This window comes from Panthera uncia, unplaced genomic scaffold (assembly GCF_023721935.1).
Source record: "Panthera uncia isolate 11264 unplaced genomic scaffold, Puncia_PCG_1.0 HiC_scaffold_1378, whole genome shotgun sequence".
Classification (NCBI taxonomy): domain Eukaryota; kingdom Metazoa; phylum Chordata; class Mammalia; order Carnivora; family Felidae; genus Panthera; species Panthera uncia.
This window is the reverse complement of record NW_026058006.1, coordinates 65,289-84,078: the sequence shown is the minus strand read 5'-3', so window position 1 is coordinate 84,078 and position 18,790 is coordinate 65,289. Positions and strand designations below refer to the sequence as shown.

Sequence of the window (18,790 nt, the reverse complement as noted above, 5' to 3'; positions counted from 1 at the left end):
GTTGAGCGTCCGACTTCGGCTCAGGTCATGATCTTGCGGTTCATGAGTTCAAGCCCCGCGTCGGGCTCTGTGCTGATGGCTCAGAGCCTGGAGCCTGTTTCAGATTCTGTGTCTCCCTCTCTCTGACCCTCCCCCGTTCATGCTCTGTCTCTTTCTGTCTCGAAAATAAATAAATGTTAAAAAAAAATTAAAAAAAATTTTTTTTTTAATTTTTATTTTTGAGAGAGAGAGAGAGAGAGAGAAAGACAGGGCGTGAGTGGGGGAGGGGCAGAGAGAGAGGGAGACACAGAATCTGAACCAGGTTCCAGGCTCTGAGCTGTCAGCACAGAGCCCAATGCGGGGCTCGAACCCATGAGCCATGAGATCATGACCTGAGCCAAAGTCGGACACTTAACAGACTGAGCTCACCAAGTGCCCCTCACAACATGCCTTTTTGTAGAGGATTCTTTCTGTTCAAAGGTCCTGTGTTCCTTCAGCAGAGACTCCTTCCCCACCAACCTCCTAGCATGGCCAGCAAGGATTTAGAGCCTGTTTTCCCCACATATGAACCTCTTTCTCTGCTTCCAGTGAAACCAGAACATTCAACTTAAAGATCTACATGGTCTTCCCACCCATCCCACCATCTGGTGACCAATGTATAAAGTATCTTGTAGTGCATTCACTGTATTATTACACTAGGCTTTAAATAGATTCACACCAGTGGAAATGCTGTGTGTTGGCAGGAGTCAGTTACTCATAACAAACATCCAGGATGACAGCACTAAATTGCTTAGGAACGAAAAAAGATAATTAATTGTCCAGAAGTCATCTGGAAATTTCATTCCCCTTGAAGCCAACATCTCACGCAATCGTGACTGACCTCACTTAGTGTCAGAACAGAAAGGAAGCAGGGCTTGGGAGAGGGGAATATTGCTCTGTATCTCCTCTTGGGTATGGCCACATACAGCCTATAGATGTGAGAAAGACACATTTCACAAGCTACAGACAAGAAAAAGAATGCTGTGAACAGAGATTCTGAAGGCAAGAGGAATGGAAAGATTTAAAAGGCAAAATTTTAACCATGCATTACTAATGAGCTCAGTGAGGGGGAACATGGAGATAGCTGAAGGAATTTTTTTTTTTTTAACGTTTATTCATTTTTTTGAGACAGAGAGAGACAGAGCATGAATGGGGGAAGGTCAGAGAGAGAGGGAGACACAGAATCTGAAACAGGCTCCAGGCTCTGACTCATCAGCACAGAGCCTGAGGCGGGGCTCGAACTCACGGACCGCGAGATCATGACCTGAGCCGAAGTCGGATGCCCAACCAACTGAGCCACCCAGGCGCCCCTTGAAGGAATTTTTAAATACAACAATGTGGCCACCTAGAAAAGTCTGTAATGGGCTCAAGAGTTTTAAAAGAAGGTGTACTGGTTGGTTCAATTCTGACACCATTTGTGACGTGTGTGTTTTTTCCATGCCACCAAGCACTTAACTCACTTCTGACATGATCTACCTGGAGACAGCATCAGATCCCACATGTTAAAGGCTCGATCCCATAAGACCGTCTCCCCTTCCTCATCAGATGCCAACTGCAAGTCTGAGTGCCTGTTACCTACACTTCTGACCAACCAGCTGTGGATCAGTGTTCCCACAATACCCTCCTTGGGTTGCATTAATTTGCTAGAGTGGCTCACAGAACTCAAATAGTGTACTCACTAAATCACTGGTTTATTATAAAAGGATGTAACTCATGAACAGCCAGATGGAAGAGGCACACAGAGCAAGGCCCAAGGGAAGGTTGGGGAGTTTTTCTATGTTCTCTCCCAGGGAGCCACTCTCCCCAGCTCTCTGCATGTTCATCTGCCCAGAAGCTCTGTGAACTCTGTCTTTCTGGATTGTTATGGAGGCTTCATTACATCAGCATGATTGACTAAGTCATTGGCCATTGATGAATTCAACCTCCAGCCCCTCTCCCCTCCCCAGAGGTCAGGGGATGGGAACTGAAAATTCCAACCCTCTAATCACATGGTTGATTCTCCTGGCAACCAGCCCTCCATCCTCAGGCACTTTCCAAAAGTCACCTCTTTAATATAACAAAAGACACCTTTCTGTTCTCTTCACTTAGGAAATTCCAAGGGTTTTAAAAACTTTGTGCCAGGAAGGGGTAAGACCAAATATATATTTCTTGTTATAAATCACAGTATCACAGTTGGCTAAGGTTCTTCTGGAGTAAATCAGCCTCACTAGCTTAAGCAACAAAAGACAGTTTAGTGGAAGGATCCTGGGGTGTGTCATGGAATTCCAGGGTAAGAAGGAGTAAGAAGCAAGGAATTGTGGGGAACCACAGCAGCTGGCGCTTAGGGGCTTGCTTTTCAGACTACACATTAACAAGACTCCATCTTTATCTCTCACCTTCACTCTTTGCTGTGTGTGTCCATGTGCAGGCTTTCCCTCCTTCCCAGACAACATGACTGAAAATAGACTCAGCAGGCAGCTTCAAGTACATGTCACCGTTCAGCCATTTTGAAAGAGAAGGCATGTATGCGCTCTTTCTCTGTCTCTCTCTCTCTCCCTCTCTCTCTCTCTCTCTCTCTCTCTCTCTCTTCACCAAATTGCAAATCCTGGGAAGGAACTGACTGATCCACTTGGATCATGTGTTTACTCCTGGACCAGTCAGCTGTGGCCAGGGATGGTGCTATAAACACAAACGTAACCCACTCTAACCACCCCCGGTGTAACCTGCACATGAGGGGTGTGAATGTTCCCAGAGAGGGGCTGCCTAAACAGTCCTGTAGTAGTTTTCATCCAAATGAGCATATAAACAAGGACAAATGTAGCTTATAGGAAAGACCAAGCCCACAATGGGCTCCCAACAACGACAGCAGCATCAACCTATGATCAAACTGCAAAAAGAATAAAGAAAAGATAGGCTGTAAAATATCAACAAATGTCAAGGAGAAAGTAGAACTAAGAATTCCAAGTTCATCATTCTGGAGAATCTCTTCAAATAGAAAGGATGGGATGGACAAGCCTAAGACGGCACTCATTGCCTTCTGTCTCACCGCAATAAATAAACAGAACACCCACAAAACTGTAAATGTTATATTTGGTGTTTGTTCAAACCCCATGCTCTTGTACATCATTATGTGGCCTCATCATAAATCCAAGGTCAGTCTTAAGTTCAAAAGGTCTGTTTTAGTTCATGAACTCACTTGATAGCACATATGAGGGAAAAAATTATGGGTTATCTTGTCCATAAGCTCATTACAAGTTCCCGGTAATAAGACCTAACTGCCAAAGAGCATTGAACATACGCTTTAAAAAAGAGGAGGTTGTGGTGTGTGTGTGAGTGTGTGTGTGTGTGTGTGTGTGTGTGTGTGTGAATAACATTTGGGAAGTATAGAAAAGCACAAAGAGGAAAGTAGAAGTTTAGCCATGATTTCCCAAGGCAGCGCCAACTTCTATGAATGTTTTGGTGGATCCCCTTCCAGCCATTTATGCTCATGTGCATGAGGTCCTCTGCTTTCAGTACAGTGTTCTTTTCTCTACTGTGCAGTTGAAGCCAGTGCCACCCCACGTCTGGTCTGCAGTCTGGCAGCACCACCATGCCCCGGAATCTTGCCAGAGATCATCTCTCTTCTTGGCCCTACTCCAGACCTACAGAATTCAATCTCTCAGGCTGGGGACCAGGCATCTGTGTTCCCACAAGCCCTCTGGGTGACTCAGATGCACAGGAAAGCTTGAGAAATGCTGGTCTGTACCTTTGCTACTCAAAATGTGCTCTGTGGACCGTTCCTGGACTAGGACAAGAGTAATACAAAACTGGAGAGGGAGCACCTGGGAATGTTTATGTTAATTCGATATGGCTGTGACATCCAAGCATGAAAGTTTTATTTTATTTTATACAACCAGTCCACAGGACTCCTTAAAAAATGGAGAAAGGGAAGTTCATGATTGGTGCCTGTAGGGAAAGGCAGGAATTGTCAATGAGGCTATATTTTTTTATTTGAAAACAATACCCAAAATCACCAACAAAGAAGAACTGGTCTTTGGCAGCAGATAGTTTGAGAAGCACTGGTCTACTCCATCTGTGTGTGTGTGTTTCTTTCTTTCTTTCTTTCTTAACATTTATTTATTTATTTTGAGAGAGAGAGAGAGAGAGAGTGAGCAGGGGAAGGCCAGAGAGAGAGGGAGAGAGAGAGAATCCAAAGCAAGCTCCACACTGTCAGCACAGAGCCCAAAAAGCAGGGCTCGATCTCACCATGAGATCGTGACCTGAGCCTAAATCAAGAGTCAGACGCTTAACCAACTGAGCCACCCCGGCACCCCCATCTGTGTTTCTTTTTAGACAAAACTTTTGTTCCAAGGATGACTCTGCCACAACTGGCAGCCAGTTGCAAGGGTGGCTTCTAAAATGAGTGCCTGCTCGTTTTCCTGGAAGTGGGAAAATTCGAACTTGGTGTGGAGGGTGAAGCAGGAGTAGACTTCGGCCTTTCATTAGGAACAAAGGAAGCCACTGTAGGATTTTAAAGCAGAGAAACGGCTTGATCAGACTTGTTCTTTGAAATAAGTGAGCAGGACTGGGCACCGGAAAGTGAGTTGGGAGGTGGTTGCCGTTGCCTGGTCAAAAGTTGATGGCAGTTTAGGGTGGTGTTGGTGGGGACAAAGAAAAGTCAACAGATTCAAGAGATATTGTTGAAAGTGAAACTTGAATACAGGTGTCAGGAGATGTGGGAGAGGATTAGCTCATTCCGTGGTTTGCCTTTCCTTCCTATATGCCTTAATACTGATGGTTTTTCAAGATAATCAGGTTTCTGTGCTATTTATTTAAATAAATGATAGGTAAGTGGTTGGATAGCTTCTATTTGCTTTTATCACACAGTCTGCTTGCTGTCAGCTCTGCACATTACTTTGACTTTACCTGAATACCAAGAGAACATGTTTCCAGTCTTAATTTACTATAGAAAGTCTGGTTATTGGCCCTTTTTAAACATCCTACACCTTACAACCTGGAAACACAATTTTAATTATATTTCCAAAACAACAAAAAACCAATCCGAATACTGAATAGACTTTTCTTTTAAATGCTTATTTATTTTTAGGAGAGAGCGAGAGACAGAGAGATAGCAGGGGTAGGGCGTAGAGAGAGGGAGGCACAGAATCTGAGGCAGGCTCCAGACTCTGAGCTGCCAGCACAGAGCCTGACATGGGCCTCAAACTCACGAACCGTGCAATCCTGACCTGAGGCGAAGTCAGGCGCTTCACTGAGCCACCCAGGTGCCTCTGAATACTTTATTGAAAATGTAATTTTGCCAGAAATATGCAGGTATAAAACCAATTAATTAAAATGTTAATATTGTTTATTACATATGATATGTGTGCTTACATATATGACTGCTAGTATCTGGTAGTTAAATCCAGTTTGTATGTATTCAGTGAACAACTCAGTGCTTAGCATGGTTCATGCAGTGATTCCCGAACTCTAGACTTAGTTGACCAGTAATATTTCTTATAATATAGGGTTGCCTACTTTTTATCTTATCAAGTAAGAACCTAAAACCAAATAAAGAATTTTTGTATCTACTTTATCATCATCAATTCAAAAACTTTAAAAACAATATCAAAGTGTGGGAAGTAGTCAAGAAATGTTTCTCTATTTTCTCCATTACTTTTTTTAAAAAACAACTTTACTGGAGGCCTAATTTACACATAATAAAATGCACCCATCTTAAGTGAGAAAAAAAAAAGTAGGAAGGATAAAATCTTAGAACAGTTGTTAAAACCAACAGATTCAGTTTTTGAAGACTTCATGCATCTCCTTTAGTTTTCTGTTAGTGAAAATGACATTGGGGCTGGTCTACAGGTAGAATTTGGGATCCATGCACCATTCTAGGAGTGGCTGAGAAAGGATAAGTCTTCTCAAAACAGTGTAGGTAGGGAAAGAAAAAAATTTCCCCCTTATCCTTCTAGAACCGTACCTCCCTCCCCTCAGTAAAAGATAACCGGAGAAAAATAAAACCATTTTAATTATATAGCACACACAGGAACCCCACAAAGATATGAGGCTCAGAGGCAGCCAGATATTTGATGCTTATATACCCTTCTGAGTTAAGGAAAGGGCTAGGTGTCAGGGGCTGCAAAGGCAAGCGGGTGAAGGTAAGAGGGGGAAATGTTAGGTCAACAAAGGCTGCCTGGCGGGGAAGACCAGTTCTCTTTATTGAAAAAGTGATCTTTGGTCACAGCAGCCTTCCTGGCATAGGCCCCTTTTCTAATGTAAATCTCCCTTACAAAAGGGTTACTCCTGCTCTTTTTTTTTAAATTGTTTTTAATGTTTATTTAAAAATTTTTTTAATGTTTATTCATTATTGAGAGAAAGAGAGAAACTGAGCATGAACAGGGGAGGGGCAGAGAGAGGGGAAGACACAGAATCTGAAGCAGGCTCCAGGCTCTGAGCTGTCAGCACAGAGCCCGACACGGGGCTCAAACTCACCAACCGTGAGATCATGACCTGAGCCGAAGTCGGCCGCCCAACCGACTGAGCCACCCAGGTGCCCCTTTAATGTTTATTTTATTTTTGAGAGAGAGAGACAGACAGAGGTAGAGGCAGAGGCAGAGGCAGAGGCAGAGGCAAGGGAGAGGCAGAGGTAGACAGAGCATGAGCGGGGGAGGGGCAGAGGGGGAAGCCGACAAAATCTGAAGCAGGCCCCAGAGCTGTCAAACCCTTAACCGACTGAACCACCCAGGCGACCCGAGGGTTACTCCTGCTCTTTTCAGAGCTTCTCCTGTGTTGCAGTTTCTCAAAAATAATCAGCTCAAAATAAGCATGCCAACAAGGAATATTTGGGGTAGTATGCTGTACTATTCTCCAACAGAGAAAATGCAGTGCTGGCCTTGAGGAGCCCTTCCTAGGGGCCCAGGAATGAAAGGTGAGGTCCCCAGCTAAGGCCTGATGATAGCTATGAGCTGGGGAGGGAATCACTCCTTTGTATGCATTTATTTATTTATTACCTCTTACCTGTCCACTTTATCCTTTTTTAACCTGTTTAGCCTATCAGCTGATCACCGTGGTGATTGCAGCAGCAGGAGGCGGGCTTCTCCTTATTCTAGGCATTGCGCTGATTGTTACCTGCTGCCGGTGAGTGATGGGGGTTCACATTCTATTTCTCTTTGCCTCTGCTAAGCACAGGTCAGTTTTTACTCTGTTAAAGAATGGTTGGGGTAGTTCGCAGTATTAAATCATAATGTATGACTGAACCATTAAAAAAAGGAGAAAGGGAAATTCCTGATAGGTAGTGCCATTGAACAAAGAAAAGGATACCACATGGGACTTTATTTCCTTTACTAAAAGAGAATACCCAAAAGCACAAGCAACAAAAAAGTGATAGATTGGACTTCATCAAACGTAAAAACTTCTGTGCTTCAAAGAACATTATCAAGAAAATGAAAACACAGCCCACTGAACAGGAGAAAGTGTGTGAAAGTCCTATGTCTAATAAGGGACTGTATCTAGAATATATTAAGAATTCTACCACTCAATAATAAAGATGCAACCTAATTTAAAAATGGGCAAAGAACTCGAATAGACATTTCGCCAAAGGGGATAAACATATGGCCAGGAGGCACATGAAAGAATGCTCAGTATCATTAGCCATTAGGGAAATGCAAATGAAATTGCCATTAGAGACCACCTCGCACCCACTAAAATGGCTATTTAAAAAAAAAAAAAAAGAAAGAAAATAGCAAATGTTGGTGAGGATGTGGAGAGATTAGAATGCTCACACTCTGCTGGTGGAAACACAAAATGGTGCAGCGGCTTTGAAAAAGTCTGGCAGTTCCTCAGAAAGTGAAACATAGTGTTGCCATTTGACCCAGCACCTCTGCTCTGAGGTAGCTATGGAGAGAACTGAATATGTGTGTCTACACATGTCTACACAGAAACATGTACATGAGTGTTCATAGCAGCATTATTCATAGGAGCCAAAAGGTGAAAATAACCCCAATATCTACCAACTGATGAATAGATAGACAAGATGGGATATATCCACACAATGGAATATTATTCAACCATCAAAAGGAGCATAGTACTGACACAAGCTATAAAGTTTATGAACTTTGAAAATATTATACTAAGTGAAAGAAGTCAGTCACAAAAGACCACCTACTATATGATTCCATTTATATGAAATGTTCAAAATAGGCAAATCTAATAGAGGTCGAAAGTAGATTAATGGTTGTCTAGGGCTGGGGTGGAGGGGGAGTGGGGACTGAGGAGTAATGGCCAAGGAGTAAGGGGTTTCTTTTTGGGGTGATGGAAGTGTAAAATTGATTGTGATGATGGTTGCACAAGTCTGAATATACTACAACCACTGGTGTGTACACTTTGGGCACATTTAGAAGCAAAGATGAAGAGGGTTACCTGAGATAATTTAGCAGTAAACAATTTGTAGCAGGCACATGGGGTGAGCAGGTGCTCAGCACGAGGCTTGGCTCTGGGCCTCCTGGAAGCCAGTGTGATTGAGTTTCTACTGGAAAAGGAAGAGAAAGGAAGGAGTTGGATTCTCAGTGATTATCTATTCAGATAAGGGAAAATTATGACCTTTGATTTAGATGATTATAAATGGCAGGAATTTCTCTGACGCAACAGAAGGATGGCACTTCCCAAAATAGCAAGTTATCTTTTCGACCGTTGGCATGAATGACATTTTAAGATATCCTTCACCTCTAGGAAGGCTGCAGAGAGCAGTGTACCCTAACTGCCCATTCGGGAACATGGTCCTTTGCCTGTCATTTACAAAGTTACCACCAAATCATCAAAGACAAACTATGAGTGGAAATAAAATCCTGGGTATGAGACTAGAAGCTAGAGGGATTAAACCTCAAGGAGACGTAAGTCTCATATTTGCTGAGGGTGCAGTACCAGGTAGTATAACCGCCTGGAGAAGCAGCCTGTGACCATGGGCGGCAAAAGGAAGGTGACTGTGAATTAGTAAGTCATTGTTTGAAACCGGACGCCCTGCCCTCCAGGGAGTAACACAGTGGCAGGTCTGTTCTTAACGTGCAAGGAAAGACAACGCCTAAGCCACATGCTGGACATTTGGTTTTATGACCCTGAGTCATTTCATGCCTTCCCAGAAAGTTTATTTATAGGAAAGTGAGGTAAAAAGGAAGAAACTTCAGAATATCTTACCCAGGGCAAATGTAACTAAAAATGTCTGATCCTACCTAGGCCCATTCGATAAGTGAATCACACATATTTCTTGTTTTGTTTTTTTTTAACGTTTATTTATTTTGAGAGAAAGAGAGAAGGGGAGGGGCAGAGAGAGAGGGAGAGAAGATCCCAAGCAGGTCCTGTACTGTCAGCACAGAGCCTGATGCAGGGGTTGATCCCATGAACTGTGAGATCATGACCTGAGCCGAAACCAAGAGTCTGACACTTAAGCAACTGAGCCACCCAGGCACCCCAAATCACACATATTTCAACCATTTCTAGCTAGTGAACCCTCACAGGTAGGGAACTTATCCTGGGCTTTCCCTAACCTGCTGAAAGGAGAATATGTGTGGGAACTATAAACAGGTGGGCATTTTTACAGGTGAAATATCCTGTTTTTATGGTCTGTGAAGTAGCCTCATGTGGTAAAAGGGCACTGGCTGGTGAAGCGGGAGGCCTGAACTCTAGTCCCACTTTGCTAGTAGCAAAATGTGACCTGCGGCACAAGTCTCATCTCTTTGCAAAGCCAGAACCGTCTCATCCCCAGAGCTCCTCTTTTTAGTAAATCTTGGTGTGATCTAGAAGCTTCCATGTACATTCTTGTGCTCAGGCAGGTTTGGAACCACTGGACTGAAGAATCCTAAAGGCCCTTTGGTGCCAGCATTCTGGGAATTTATGACCCTGATTTCCCTGGCTCCACCGTGAGGCAGCAACCTCTGTCCCCAGAAGAGACTGTCTGCCTCACTACAGCTGTGTTTGTCCTCCCTGTCCCTGGTAACCTGTCCCTTTGAGTTGGAAGACTTTTTTGTTTTGCATTTTTTTTTTTGCATCTAATTGCATTTTCACTTGTTTTAGGCAAACACTAAAAATAATAATAATGCCATTTTTCAGTGGACATCTACAGAAGAATATAATGGTAGCTTTCAGTCTAATTTACCTTCTAAAATAATAGAACGTGTTTCACAGATATCATTTCTTTACATAACTTATTCATTTAAATTTCCAAATGTTTTTCACTCCACAGAAAGAGTAAAAATGACATAAGCAAACTCATCTTCAAAAGTGGGGATTTCCAAATGTCTCCCTATGCTGAGTACCCCAAGAACCCTCGCTCACAAGACTGGGGCCGAGAAGCTATTGAAATGCATGAGAATGGAAGTACCAAAAACCTCCTCCAGATGACGGATGTGTATTACTCGGTGCGTATCCCTTTGCCTGGTGCAGCTCAGGCTCCAGTTCCCTCTGACGATTCCCTCTGGACTGTGTTTGGTGGTAAAGACGCTCCAGTCAGTTGAGGGTTAAAGAGAACGGTGGCATGAGCCTCTTATTTACATAATTTAATATTCAGTTTACTTACGATCTATTTGCATGGTGTCTATTAGTCTTGACATCAAGATATAAAGGATATTTCCACAGAACACATTACCTTCATGGGGTTGTAGCAGTAACCCTTCTTGTTACGGAATTTGCTTTTAAGTTATAAGATTGGAAACTGAGAGAAAATTCCGTGACGTTTAGCCTGTGGCCCTGGCACATGCTTTACCTCCTGTGGTTTGGGTAGTTAAAACTGGGGGATTAGAAACAGGTATAAGGAGAACAGTTCAATGTCATCCTCAACAAGCACTTCTCAGAGGTTTAGGAGAGTATTCACTCCGTAGGTCTTCAATAATTGACTGCACCCAGCCCTGGACTGCATCGTTTGGAAAGATGGTAGACTACCTTGAACCCTTGCTCCTTCTGTCCCGTATTGAATAACCCCTGTCTTATTCCCATGTGCTGCCTGGTTCATTTCACCATCGCGCTGCCTCAGCCCTCCAGCAAACACAACCCTGAGCTGAAAAGTAAACAGACATAGGTGACCTCTCATCCCACGTAGACCCGTTTGAGGTAGCAATAAACATGAGACCTTGCCCTGTGGGAACTTAATAGCACTAGGCAATCCTGTGACAGAAGTCACAACACCTCTGGTTACTATGGGGACTAACCGTGAGGGTTCAGACTTTGGACGGGAGGGGTTCACGCTAAGGATGCTGTTGTTAACAGTGGACCCTTTGAAGAACTGGAAACTGGAGGAAGAACAAGGGGAATAAGGGGAAAAATCAACACAGACACAAACAGCGCTAGTTGAAATGTTCCCACTGATGTTTCTGCATAAGTGCTTTGCTTCCTTCTCAGTCTGGGAACTCCTTTTACTCTAATAACTGCAGCCATGTATCTGCAGATATCTGCTAACCAAGCAGGGGGCTTACCCAAGTGTGCCCGCACACTTGCACATTTTACTAGGGACTCTTCACCCCAGCATGGTGAGATCACATAGGGACAGACAGACCCGTGGTGTCGTAGGACCAACTCCTCTTCGTTTCCATGGAGTTAGCTAAAGAGTTGCCTTAAATAGATATCATCAGGAACTTAGACCAGCCCCATCTGCACATCGGAAATAGGCTGAGCAGTCTGTAGAAGCAGGGCCTACGCTTATGGCGTGAAGCAGCTTGTCACCTGAGAAGGCTGTCCCTCACAGTGGTCTCAGGTGTACTTTGGGCACCCCAAGGATTCACGTTCATTATATGCCGTATCCAGTGTTTTCTTTCTGCCAGGCAAGCATTTTCTCCTGGTGGTCCTCAGTGAGGGCCTCTTCAAAGTAGCCATGTCATTCCTTGGGGGCTTCTTTTGCACATCAGCTAGGTAGTCATGATGCTCTCAGCTAGGATCTGGTCAGAGATACCTGAGAATCACTGTTGGCCTCCCGCTCTGAGGTCCTCACTCCACCTTTGACAGCTGGTCCTATGACCTTGCAAAAGTCAACTCCCCATTCATGGCAGAGACAGTAGTGTTCTGCTAAATGCCAGGGAGGATTTAAAGCCATTGTGGTCCACAGAGACAGACACACCTGGTAATAATCAGGTAATAATCTTGATAATTAGCCCAGGTCTTTTCCTATGTTGGTCTAAAATCGCTGGGCTCCCCTTGATAGTTTTTTTAATCTCCTTTTAAAATATAGGCAGGGGCACCTGGGTGGCACAGTCAGCTAAGTGTCCAACTCTCGATCTCAGCTCAGGTCTTGATCTCAGGGTTATGAGTTCAAGCCTGCACTGAGTTCCATGCTGGGCATAAAGCCTACTAAGAAAAGAAAGAGGAGAGGAGAGGAGGGGAGGGGAGGGGAGGGGATGGGAGGGGAGGGGAGGAGAAGGGAAAGAAGGAAGAAAAGAAAGAAAGAAAGAAAGAAAAAAGGAAGAAAAGAAAGGAAAGGGAGGGAGGGAAGGAAGGAAGGAAGAAAGAAAGAGAGGGAGGAAGGAAGGAAGGGAGAGAGAGAAAGAGAGAGAGAAAGAAAGAGAAAGAGGAGGGAGGGAGGGAGGAAAAGAGAGAGAGGAAGGAAGGAAAGGGAGGGAGGAAGGAGAGAAAGAAAAGAAAGCAAGAAAGAAAAGAAAGAAAAAATGAAATTAGGCAAAAGTATCCCGGGGTTCACGAAAGGAGGGTCTGGAAGGTTCTGACTTCTGGGTCGAGCCCTGCTCTGCTGTGTTTAGCTGCCTCCATCGTAGGTTTGTTAAAACATAGCATTATTCTTAAAAATACAAAACCACACACACATTAAATTAGATCCATGAATAATAAATTGACTTTTCTCCTTTTCTTTCTGACTACCAGCCCACAGGTGTAAGGAATCCTGAACTTGAACGAAATGGACTCTACCCGGCCTACACTGGACTGCCGGGGTCACGGCACTCGTGCATCTTCCCTGGACAGTATAACCCATCTTTCATCAGTGATGAGAGCAGGAGAAGAGACTATTTCTAAGTGCGGAAGAGAGAGGGAGGGCCCACTGCTCTGAGCAACTTGTGGGATCTCGGCTGCTCAGAGTACTGTACCAGGGGGGCCCGCGAATACTGGCTGCTCCCAGGACTCGCGGAGCCACATGTGAATGGCAAGCAGGAAGCGGGACAGGCGTGAGGGGCGTAACCACAGTGGAAGGAGACAGATGGATGCGGGGACGTGGAACTGAGGGCTGCTTGTTAGGCACCTGCACTGTTACTGTGAACGTGAACGTGGGCCGGTACCAGGAGTCTCTCAGTTCAGCAGCCACCACCGGCCGAGGGCTGACTGTTAGCCAGGCACATGGTCAGGCACCTTCACCAGGACCTAGTCTTTCCTCAGTTTGCACTTTAGTAAATTGGATAGGGAGGTCTCCTTTCGGATTTGTTTCAAGACTGTTCCAGAAAGAAGGCCTCTCTTCCTCAGACACTTCCATAAGCCTCAGTTGGGTGGTGGTTAATTTACGGCAGAGCACTGGCTCTTTTGTTGTGTTCCTGCCCAGTATCTACATGCTCAACAACAGATGACGATGATAAACATACCGCTAAGGTTTGGAGATGCTGTAGGGGAACATACAGTATTTTCGTGGGCTTCTAGGTCTCCTGCAGTTTCCAAGCCCACCCTCAAAATGAGGAATTGAAATTTATGAGGCACAGCACACACTCCACTTTGTTTTTTAATCAAGGTGACACGTTTATTTAGGAGTATTTTTTCCCTCTGCAGTTACATCCCACTTTTTCAAATAAGTCTGGATCCGGGCAAAACAAGCTCCACGTGGTTTTCAACAGAGGCGCCCCCTGCCTGTGGTGAGGCCCAGCAGGTAGCAGTGGGCACAGGCGCTGGGCGAGGGCCCTGGTGGGGGACTCTCAGAGCTGGAGGCGGTGGGGTGCTTCTCGTCCCTGAGCGCCTCACCCCCCACCTTTGAGGCCCAAGTACTATGTGTATGCAGTAGAAATGGAGAGCAGAATGCAGATTGGGTCTGAGGGGCATTCCACCACTAATGGAAAAGCAGCCTGATGGAGTCCCCGCAGCTGAATGTGGTGAAAGGAGCAGGCTGATGGGGCACGTTCAGTTTCCTGAAACCCAGTGCTTTGGGAAGCCATGTGGGTTCCTGAGGAAGCCTAGGGAGCTGGGATAGAGCCACACGTCCCGTCTGTGAGTCTGCTTCCTTACTAGTGCAGCCTTCTTTGATTGTATCCCAGATCTTGTCCCCTGACTCAGTGCGAACTTTCACCCAACTGCTCAAAGCTGTTTATTCACTGAATAACTTATTTTCACTCATGCAGTAATTTGTACCTCTTTATACCGCTGCATGGTTCCCTCCAGAAACATCATTTAAGTCGGCATTGGAGAGCTAAAGACTTGTGGCCAGTTAAGGAGTTGAGAGTTTGCCTTTGGGAAGGAAATTCCACCTGTCTTATTTATTATGCCTGCGAGATGGGTCCTGGGAGAAGGGGGCATACCCCGTACTCAGCGTCTTTAAGTGCTGCTTGGGGAACTGCAGTTGTTCTCATCATCTGCTTTTGAAACATCCTGTTTTGGGATGAGAACACAGTGGCAAAAGAATTGTTCCCATCCTGAAGCTTGGAGCTCCGTGGCACCTGCATTCATGGAAGCGGTGTAGCCTTCGGGGACAGTTAAGTCTTGGGTGTGGTTGTTTTCTCAGAGTTCTCTTTTTAGAATGTATCTCATCCTTATTCTTATGTAATCCTCGTCCTAACAGTCTTAAGTGTCAACTCCTGTGTCCCGGGGTCTCCACGAGCCACCAATACCCTGCTGCAGCAGGAACACAAAGCAGGTGTGATGCTTCTTAGTCGTTAAATTGCACTCATCTCCCGAGATACGCAAAGAATTCTGTTTTTGTCAGTGGATGCCGACTTAAAATTTCAGAGCATCACCTTTCAGAATCCTTGGGTCTTGGATCTCTCTGGGGAAGCAAACAGCCCTTTGTGCCTCCTAGTCTTGCATCTAACTGGAGAGCTCTGAGCCCCTGCACTCCGGCTCACCATAGCCGACAGGCTCGGCTGTCTCGCGAGTAGCCTAGCTTCCTGGCTCTTGATATTGATCCTTGCTCCTCCCAGGGACCCAGAGCCATGGCGGGGAGCTATTCCCAGGCTTACTCAGCTAAGGGTGTTGGATGACATCACAGCTGACAAATCATCTCCTGTGTCAGGACTAGAAGCTAGAAGTTACATAAAATGAAGTGTTCTGTCTCAAAAGCATTCTTGGGAAGAATCCCAAAGTCCAGAAAACAGTGTCCTGTGAGTTCCAAGAATGCTTTCCTGTGAGTACGTTTTGTGCACATGAAATGGATTAAGAATATTGTTTTTCATTTACTGTGAAAAAAGGAGGACCCGTACAATGTTAAGTTCATATGTATCTCATTTCTAGGAGGCTGTGGGGTTGGAGAAGGTGTATCTCAAAAGCATGAGGGTCTAAGAAGGTATGCAAACAGCATGATTGTTATCCGGTGCCAGCTGCCACCCTGAGTGAGGAAGGGAGAGGCTGGCTTTGCCCCAGCCTGGGGTTAATACCTCCTAAAGGACCTGCCTGGGCCTAGGGCAAACAACCAATAGGACAGCAGCAGCTGCTGGATTGAAGGGACAGGGCTGGGGGCACCCCTGGCAAGCAGAAGCTCTCAGCTCCCGTATAGGTGCTCGGTATCAGCCCCTGTACCTGGAATGTGTGATCCGTGCTCATAGAAATACCATGGTCCTGCCTCCCTGGGGCCCCACAGCTAGGGGAAGGTGGAAGGGAAAAGTGACACTTAACTGCTCTTGAGAGGCTTAAACTTCTGCAGGGAGAGCTGACTGAATAGAAACCATGCGTCCTGTAGCAAGCGGAAGCACTTTGCTGGGACTCTCAGAGCAGGGTGGGACTCACCTGCCAGCCACCTGGCAACTGTGGGTTTTGTTTAAACTCCAGGGGCTCTTATTTCTCCTGTCTTTTCCTCTCTGCCCCATGAGTCAGCCCAGGACACTGGAGACAACTTACGAAGTCTACCTGTCACAGCCAGAATCTCTGGTGTTCCCACTATGGCCAGGCTCTGTGCAACGTCCCTGGCCTCACTCACCACACCCTTGTGAAGTATGCATGAGAGTGTCCGTTTCTTGTACCTGTGAACTTCCGGAGGGAAAAATATCTTGCCTTGGAGAGCCAGGATTCAAACCCTTCTCCCTGCCTTGCCATCATGGTGAATGCCTCGCCGTCTAAATGTACCTTAAATGTCAAAGAGGGCATGAGAGACTGGGCTTAAAATATACTTAAGAAAAAATAAATAACCTTAATATTATTAAGCATTAACTAAACTAATGAGATGAAATGCAAAAAAAAAAAAAAAGTTGAATCCTTTTGGAAAAAGTCCTTTCGGGTTTGTTATTGCATATATTTCTTGGACACTTGAGGTCATCATTAATAACGACTGGCTTGTGCTTAGCAAGAAGCATACTGGTGCGTGGCTTTGAGTGTAGGAAGGGTAAGGCGATGACCCAGTTTTCTGACAAACACAGCCAGACTTAGATGTCCATCTCAGGGCTGTTTGGCCTTGTTCCCATGGTAAGGCTATGGCTCCCACATACTGGAAGCACATTTTTGTGAACGTTATCAGAAATTGGGAACATATTCAGTTGAATGTCTTAAATGCTGACAAATCTTCCTTCTTTGACGAAATTTTATTTTCAGAAGCAGCTAAGTCATTTAGAGCCAAAATTGTTGAATGGGTAGTGTAATCAAGCTGGCTGATAGCATTTGAAATTATAAACAAAGATGTGAGTATTAAGCTCTTCAAGAGGTAATTCTTAAGAAGTTGGCCCAAACAGAAGGGCAGCATCTTTGCAAGACAAGGCAGGATGGCTGCCAGAGAAAATGTTTTTGAAGGACGATATTTTTCAGATGTGAAAGTTCCCAGAGCAGGCACATTAGGGTCATCCCTCACACGTGGCTTTGTGGGGCCTCCATGAAGCCATCTTGCCCACTGGCGAAGTGCCCAGGTGCGCGGTAACTCTGGGAACTTTGCCTGAAGAAGCCAAAGCTGAGCATTCTAGTTGCTCCTGGCTTAGGTCAGCCCAGTGTACCCCAAAGTAGGGTTGAAACCCATAGCTCTAAGATACTTACACTGATTTCAAAGCAAGAGTACTTCTTTGGAGACAGAAAGAATACAAAGTTCAGTATTTTCTATCTTTCAAACTGCCCTTAATATCAAAGATATTTTTCTATGTGAAGACTTGTGTGGAGTTAAAAGGGACCTGTCCTTTCCTCCTTCTTGACAAAGCATCATTCTGAGGCTCTCATGTGCATTTTTGGAAGAGAGCTACGGTTTTGTAGAATTGTCTTTTGAGTGTGTGTTCTGTTTTTCTTTTTTTTTTTTCTTAAATCCAGAGAAGGAAACTGGTTAAAATACTAGAAACATCAGAGTATTAAATGTCAGTGAATTTGTTGTGCTAAAATATCTTTTCAATAGTGTTATAATCCATCCTAGTTGGTGTCAACCGCTCACAGAAAAGCCTGTGAAACCAAAGGGGACAATTAAGGTTTACAAAGAGACAGGTCTTAGACCAGCTTTGTCCCCTCTGCATTTTTCAAGAGGCTTTCAAAGGATCTGCATATTAAATTCTGGTTTTATATGTATTTTTGGACATGCACTGCAGGTGCAGAGTTCTTGTGTAGGAAGGAGAGGACTGGACAGAAGTGGGATGGAACCAGGTTTACCTGGGAAACTAACACAGATTTCTGTATTACCTTGGCCTGTTTCTTTAAAAAAAAAAAAAATGTCTTTCATCCTGGGTTGCTGTGAGTTTTGTTACTGTTTGTGTCGCTGGATTTATGGTTAAATGAAGCACGTAGCTGGGATATGAACTTCTTGAGTTTTCACATTGTCCCGAGTTTCTTTTTGCAAACCTTTAAACCTTAGCCCCTGGTTGATTGTGTTAAAACCATTATGAGAATGTTATTTAAAGTTGTATTATAATTGCAACCTCCACTAATTATTCAGTACTGTAGCAGCAAAGTATTATTTGTAAGAATTTGGTTATTTTTATACTTATACCTACTTTAAGTCTGGCGTTCTAGTCAGTAAATGATGCAATAAAATGAATATCATTTTCCTTGTGTGTTTTTCTCATACTAACAAGCTAATTAGACCAGAGTACAGCAAGTTACCCTTCACAAGTTAACAGTGGGACTGTGCAGTGAACTCTTGCATGGCAAATCTAGGGATTGAGTCATTTCTGTATCCTCAATGCCCAGCACAGTGAGGAAAGACACTTTTGATGATGGGTGGATGGACAGTCACACTGACCTAAATGATAAAAAGCCTAATTCAGGTATAACACCTGCTTTTGTTTACCTTACTTTTCTTTCTGTGGATTGGAGAGTTTAGGTAACCAATTCAGATGTTAAACATTTCCTCCTGAATGGCCCCCTCCACCACCCCAGGCCAACTCTTCCCATCTTGGAGGGGGAAGGGCTATAAGCATATCTGTGCTCTGTGGCAGGGAGAATTCGTGGAACTTGAAGAGATGGGCCATGAGCCTGAGCCTTTCCCTTACACTGGCCAGTGAATGTGGCTGCCTGGCTAGATGTTATGTTCATTAATTATTTGCTTCCTTCAGTACCTTTCATGGCAGGGATGGATGAACCTCCTGGATGCTTTATGACAGAAACGTTGGGCACTAGGAGAGGCTAATAATGGCAGCTTGGTGCATGATGGTGAACTTCGGGCAGACTAGATCAGGGTTGCAGTCCCTCAAACATCTCAGAATGGAGATGACCAGCAGCACTCTCCTGTCCTGACCCG

General features: G+C 44.7%; 1 protein-coding gene across 1 annotated transcript in view; it reads left to right on the top strand.

Annotated features, from left to right (window-relative positions):
- The window catches only part of LOC125916988 (protein HEG homolog 1-like), a 33,188-nt gene extending 15,090 nt beyond the window's left edge, over positions 1-18,098 (top strand). Inside the window, exons 4-6 of the mRNA XM_049623253.1 lie at positions 7,029-7,116; positions 10,214-10,388; positions 12,832-18,098. Of these exons, the coding sequence (XP_049479210.1) occupies positions 7,029-7,116; positions 10,214-10,388; positions 12,832-12,981 (413 nt within the window). The 3' untranslated portion in view covers positions 12,982-18,098. The remainder of the gene's footprint in view (positions 1-7,028; positions 7,117-10,213; positions 10,389-12,831) is intronic.
- The last annotated feature ends 692 nt before the right edge of the window (positions 18,099-18,790 follow it).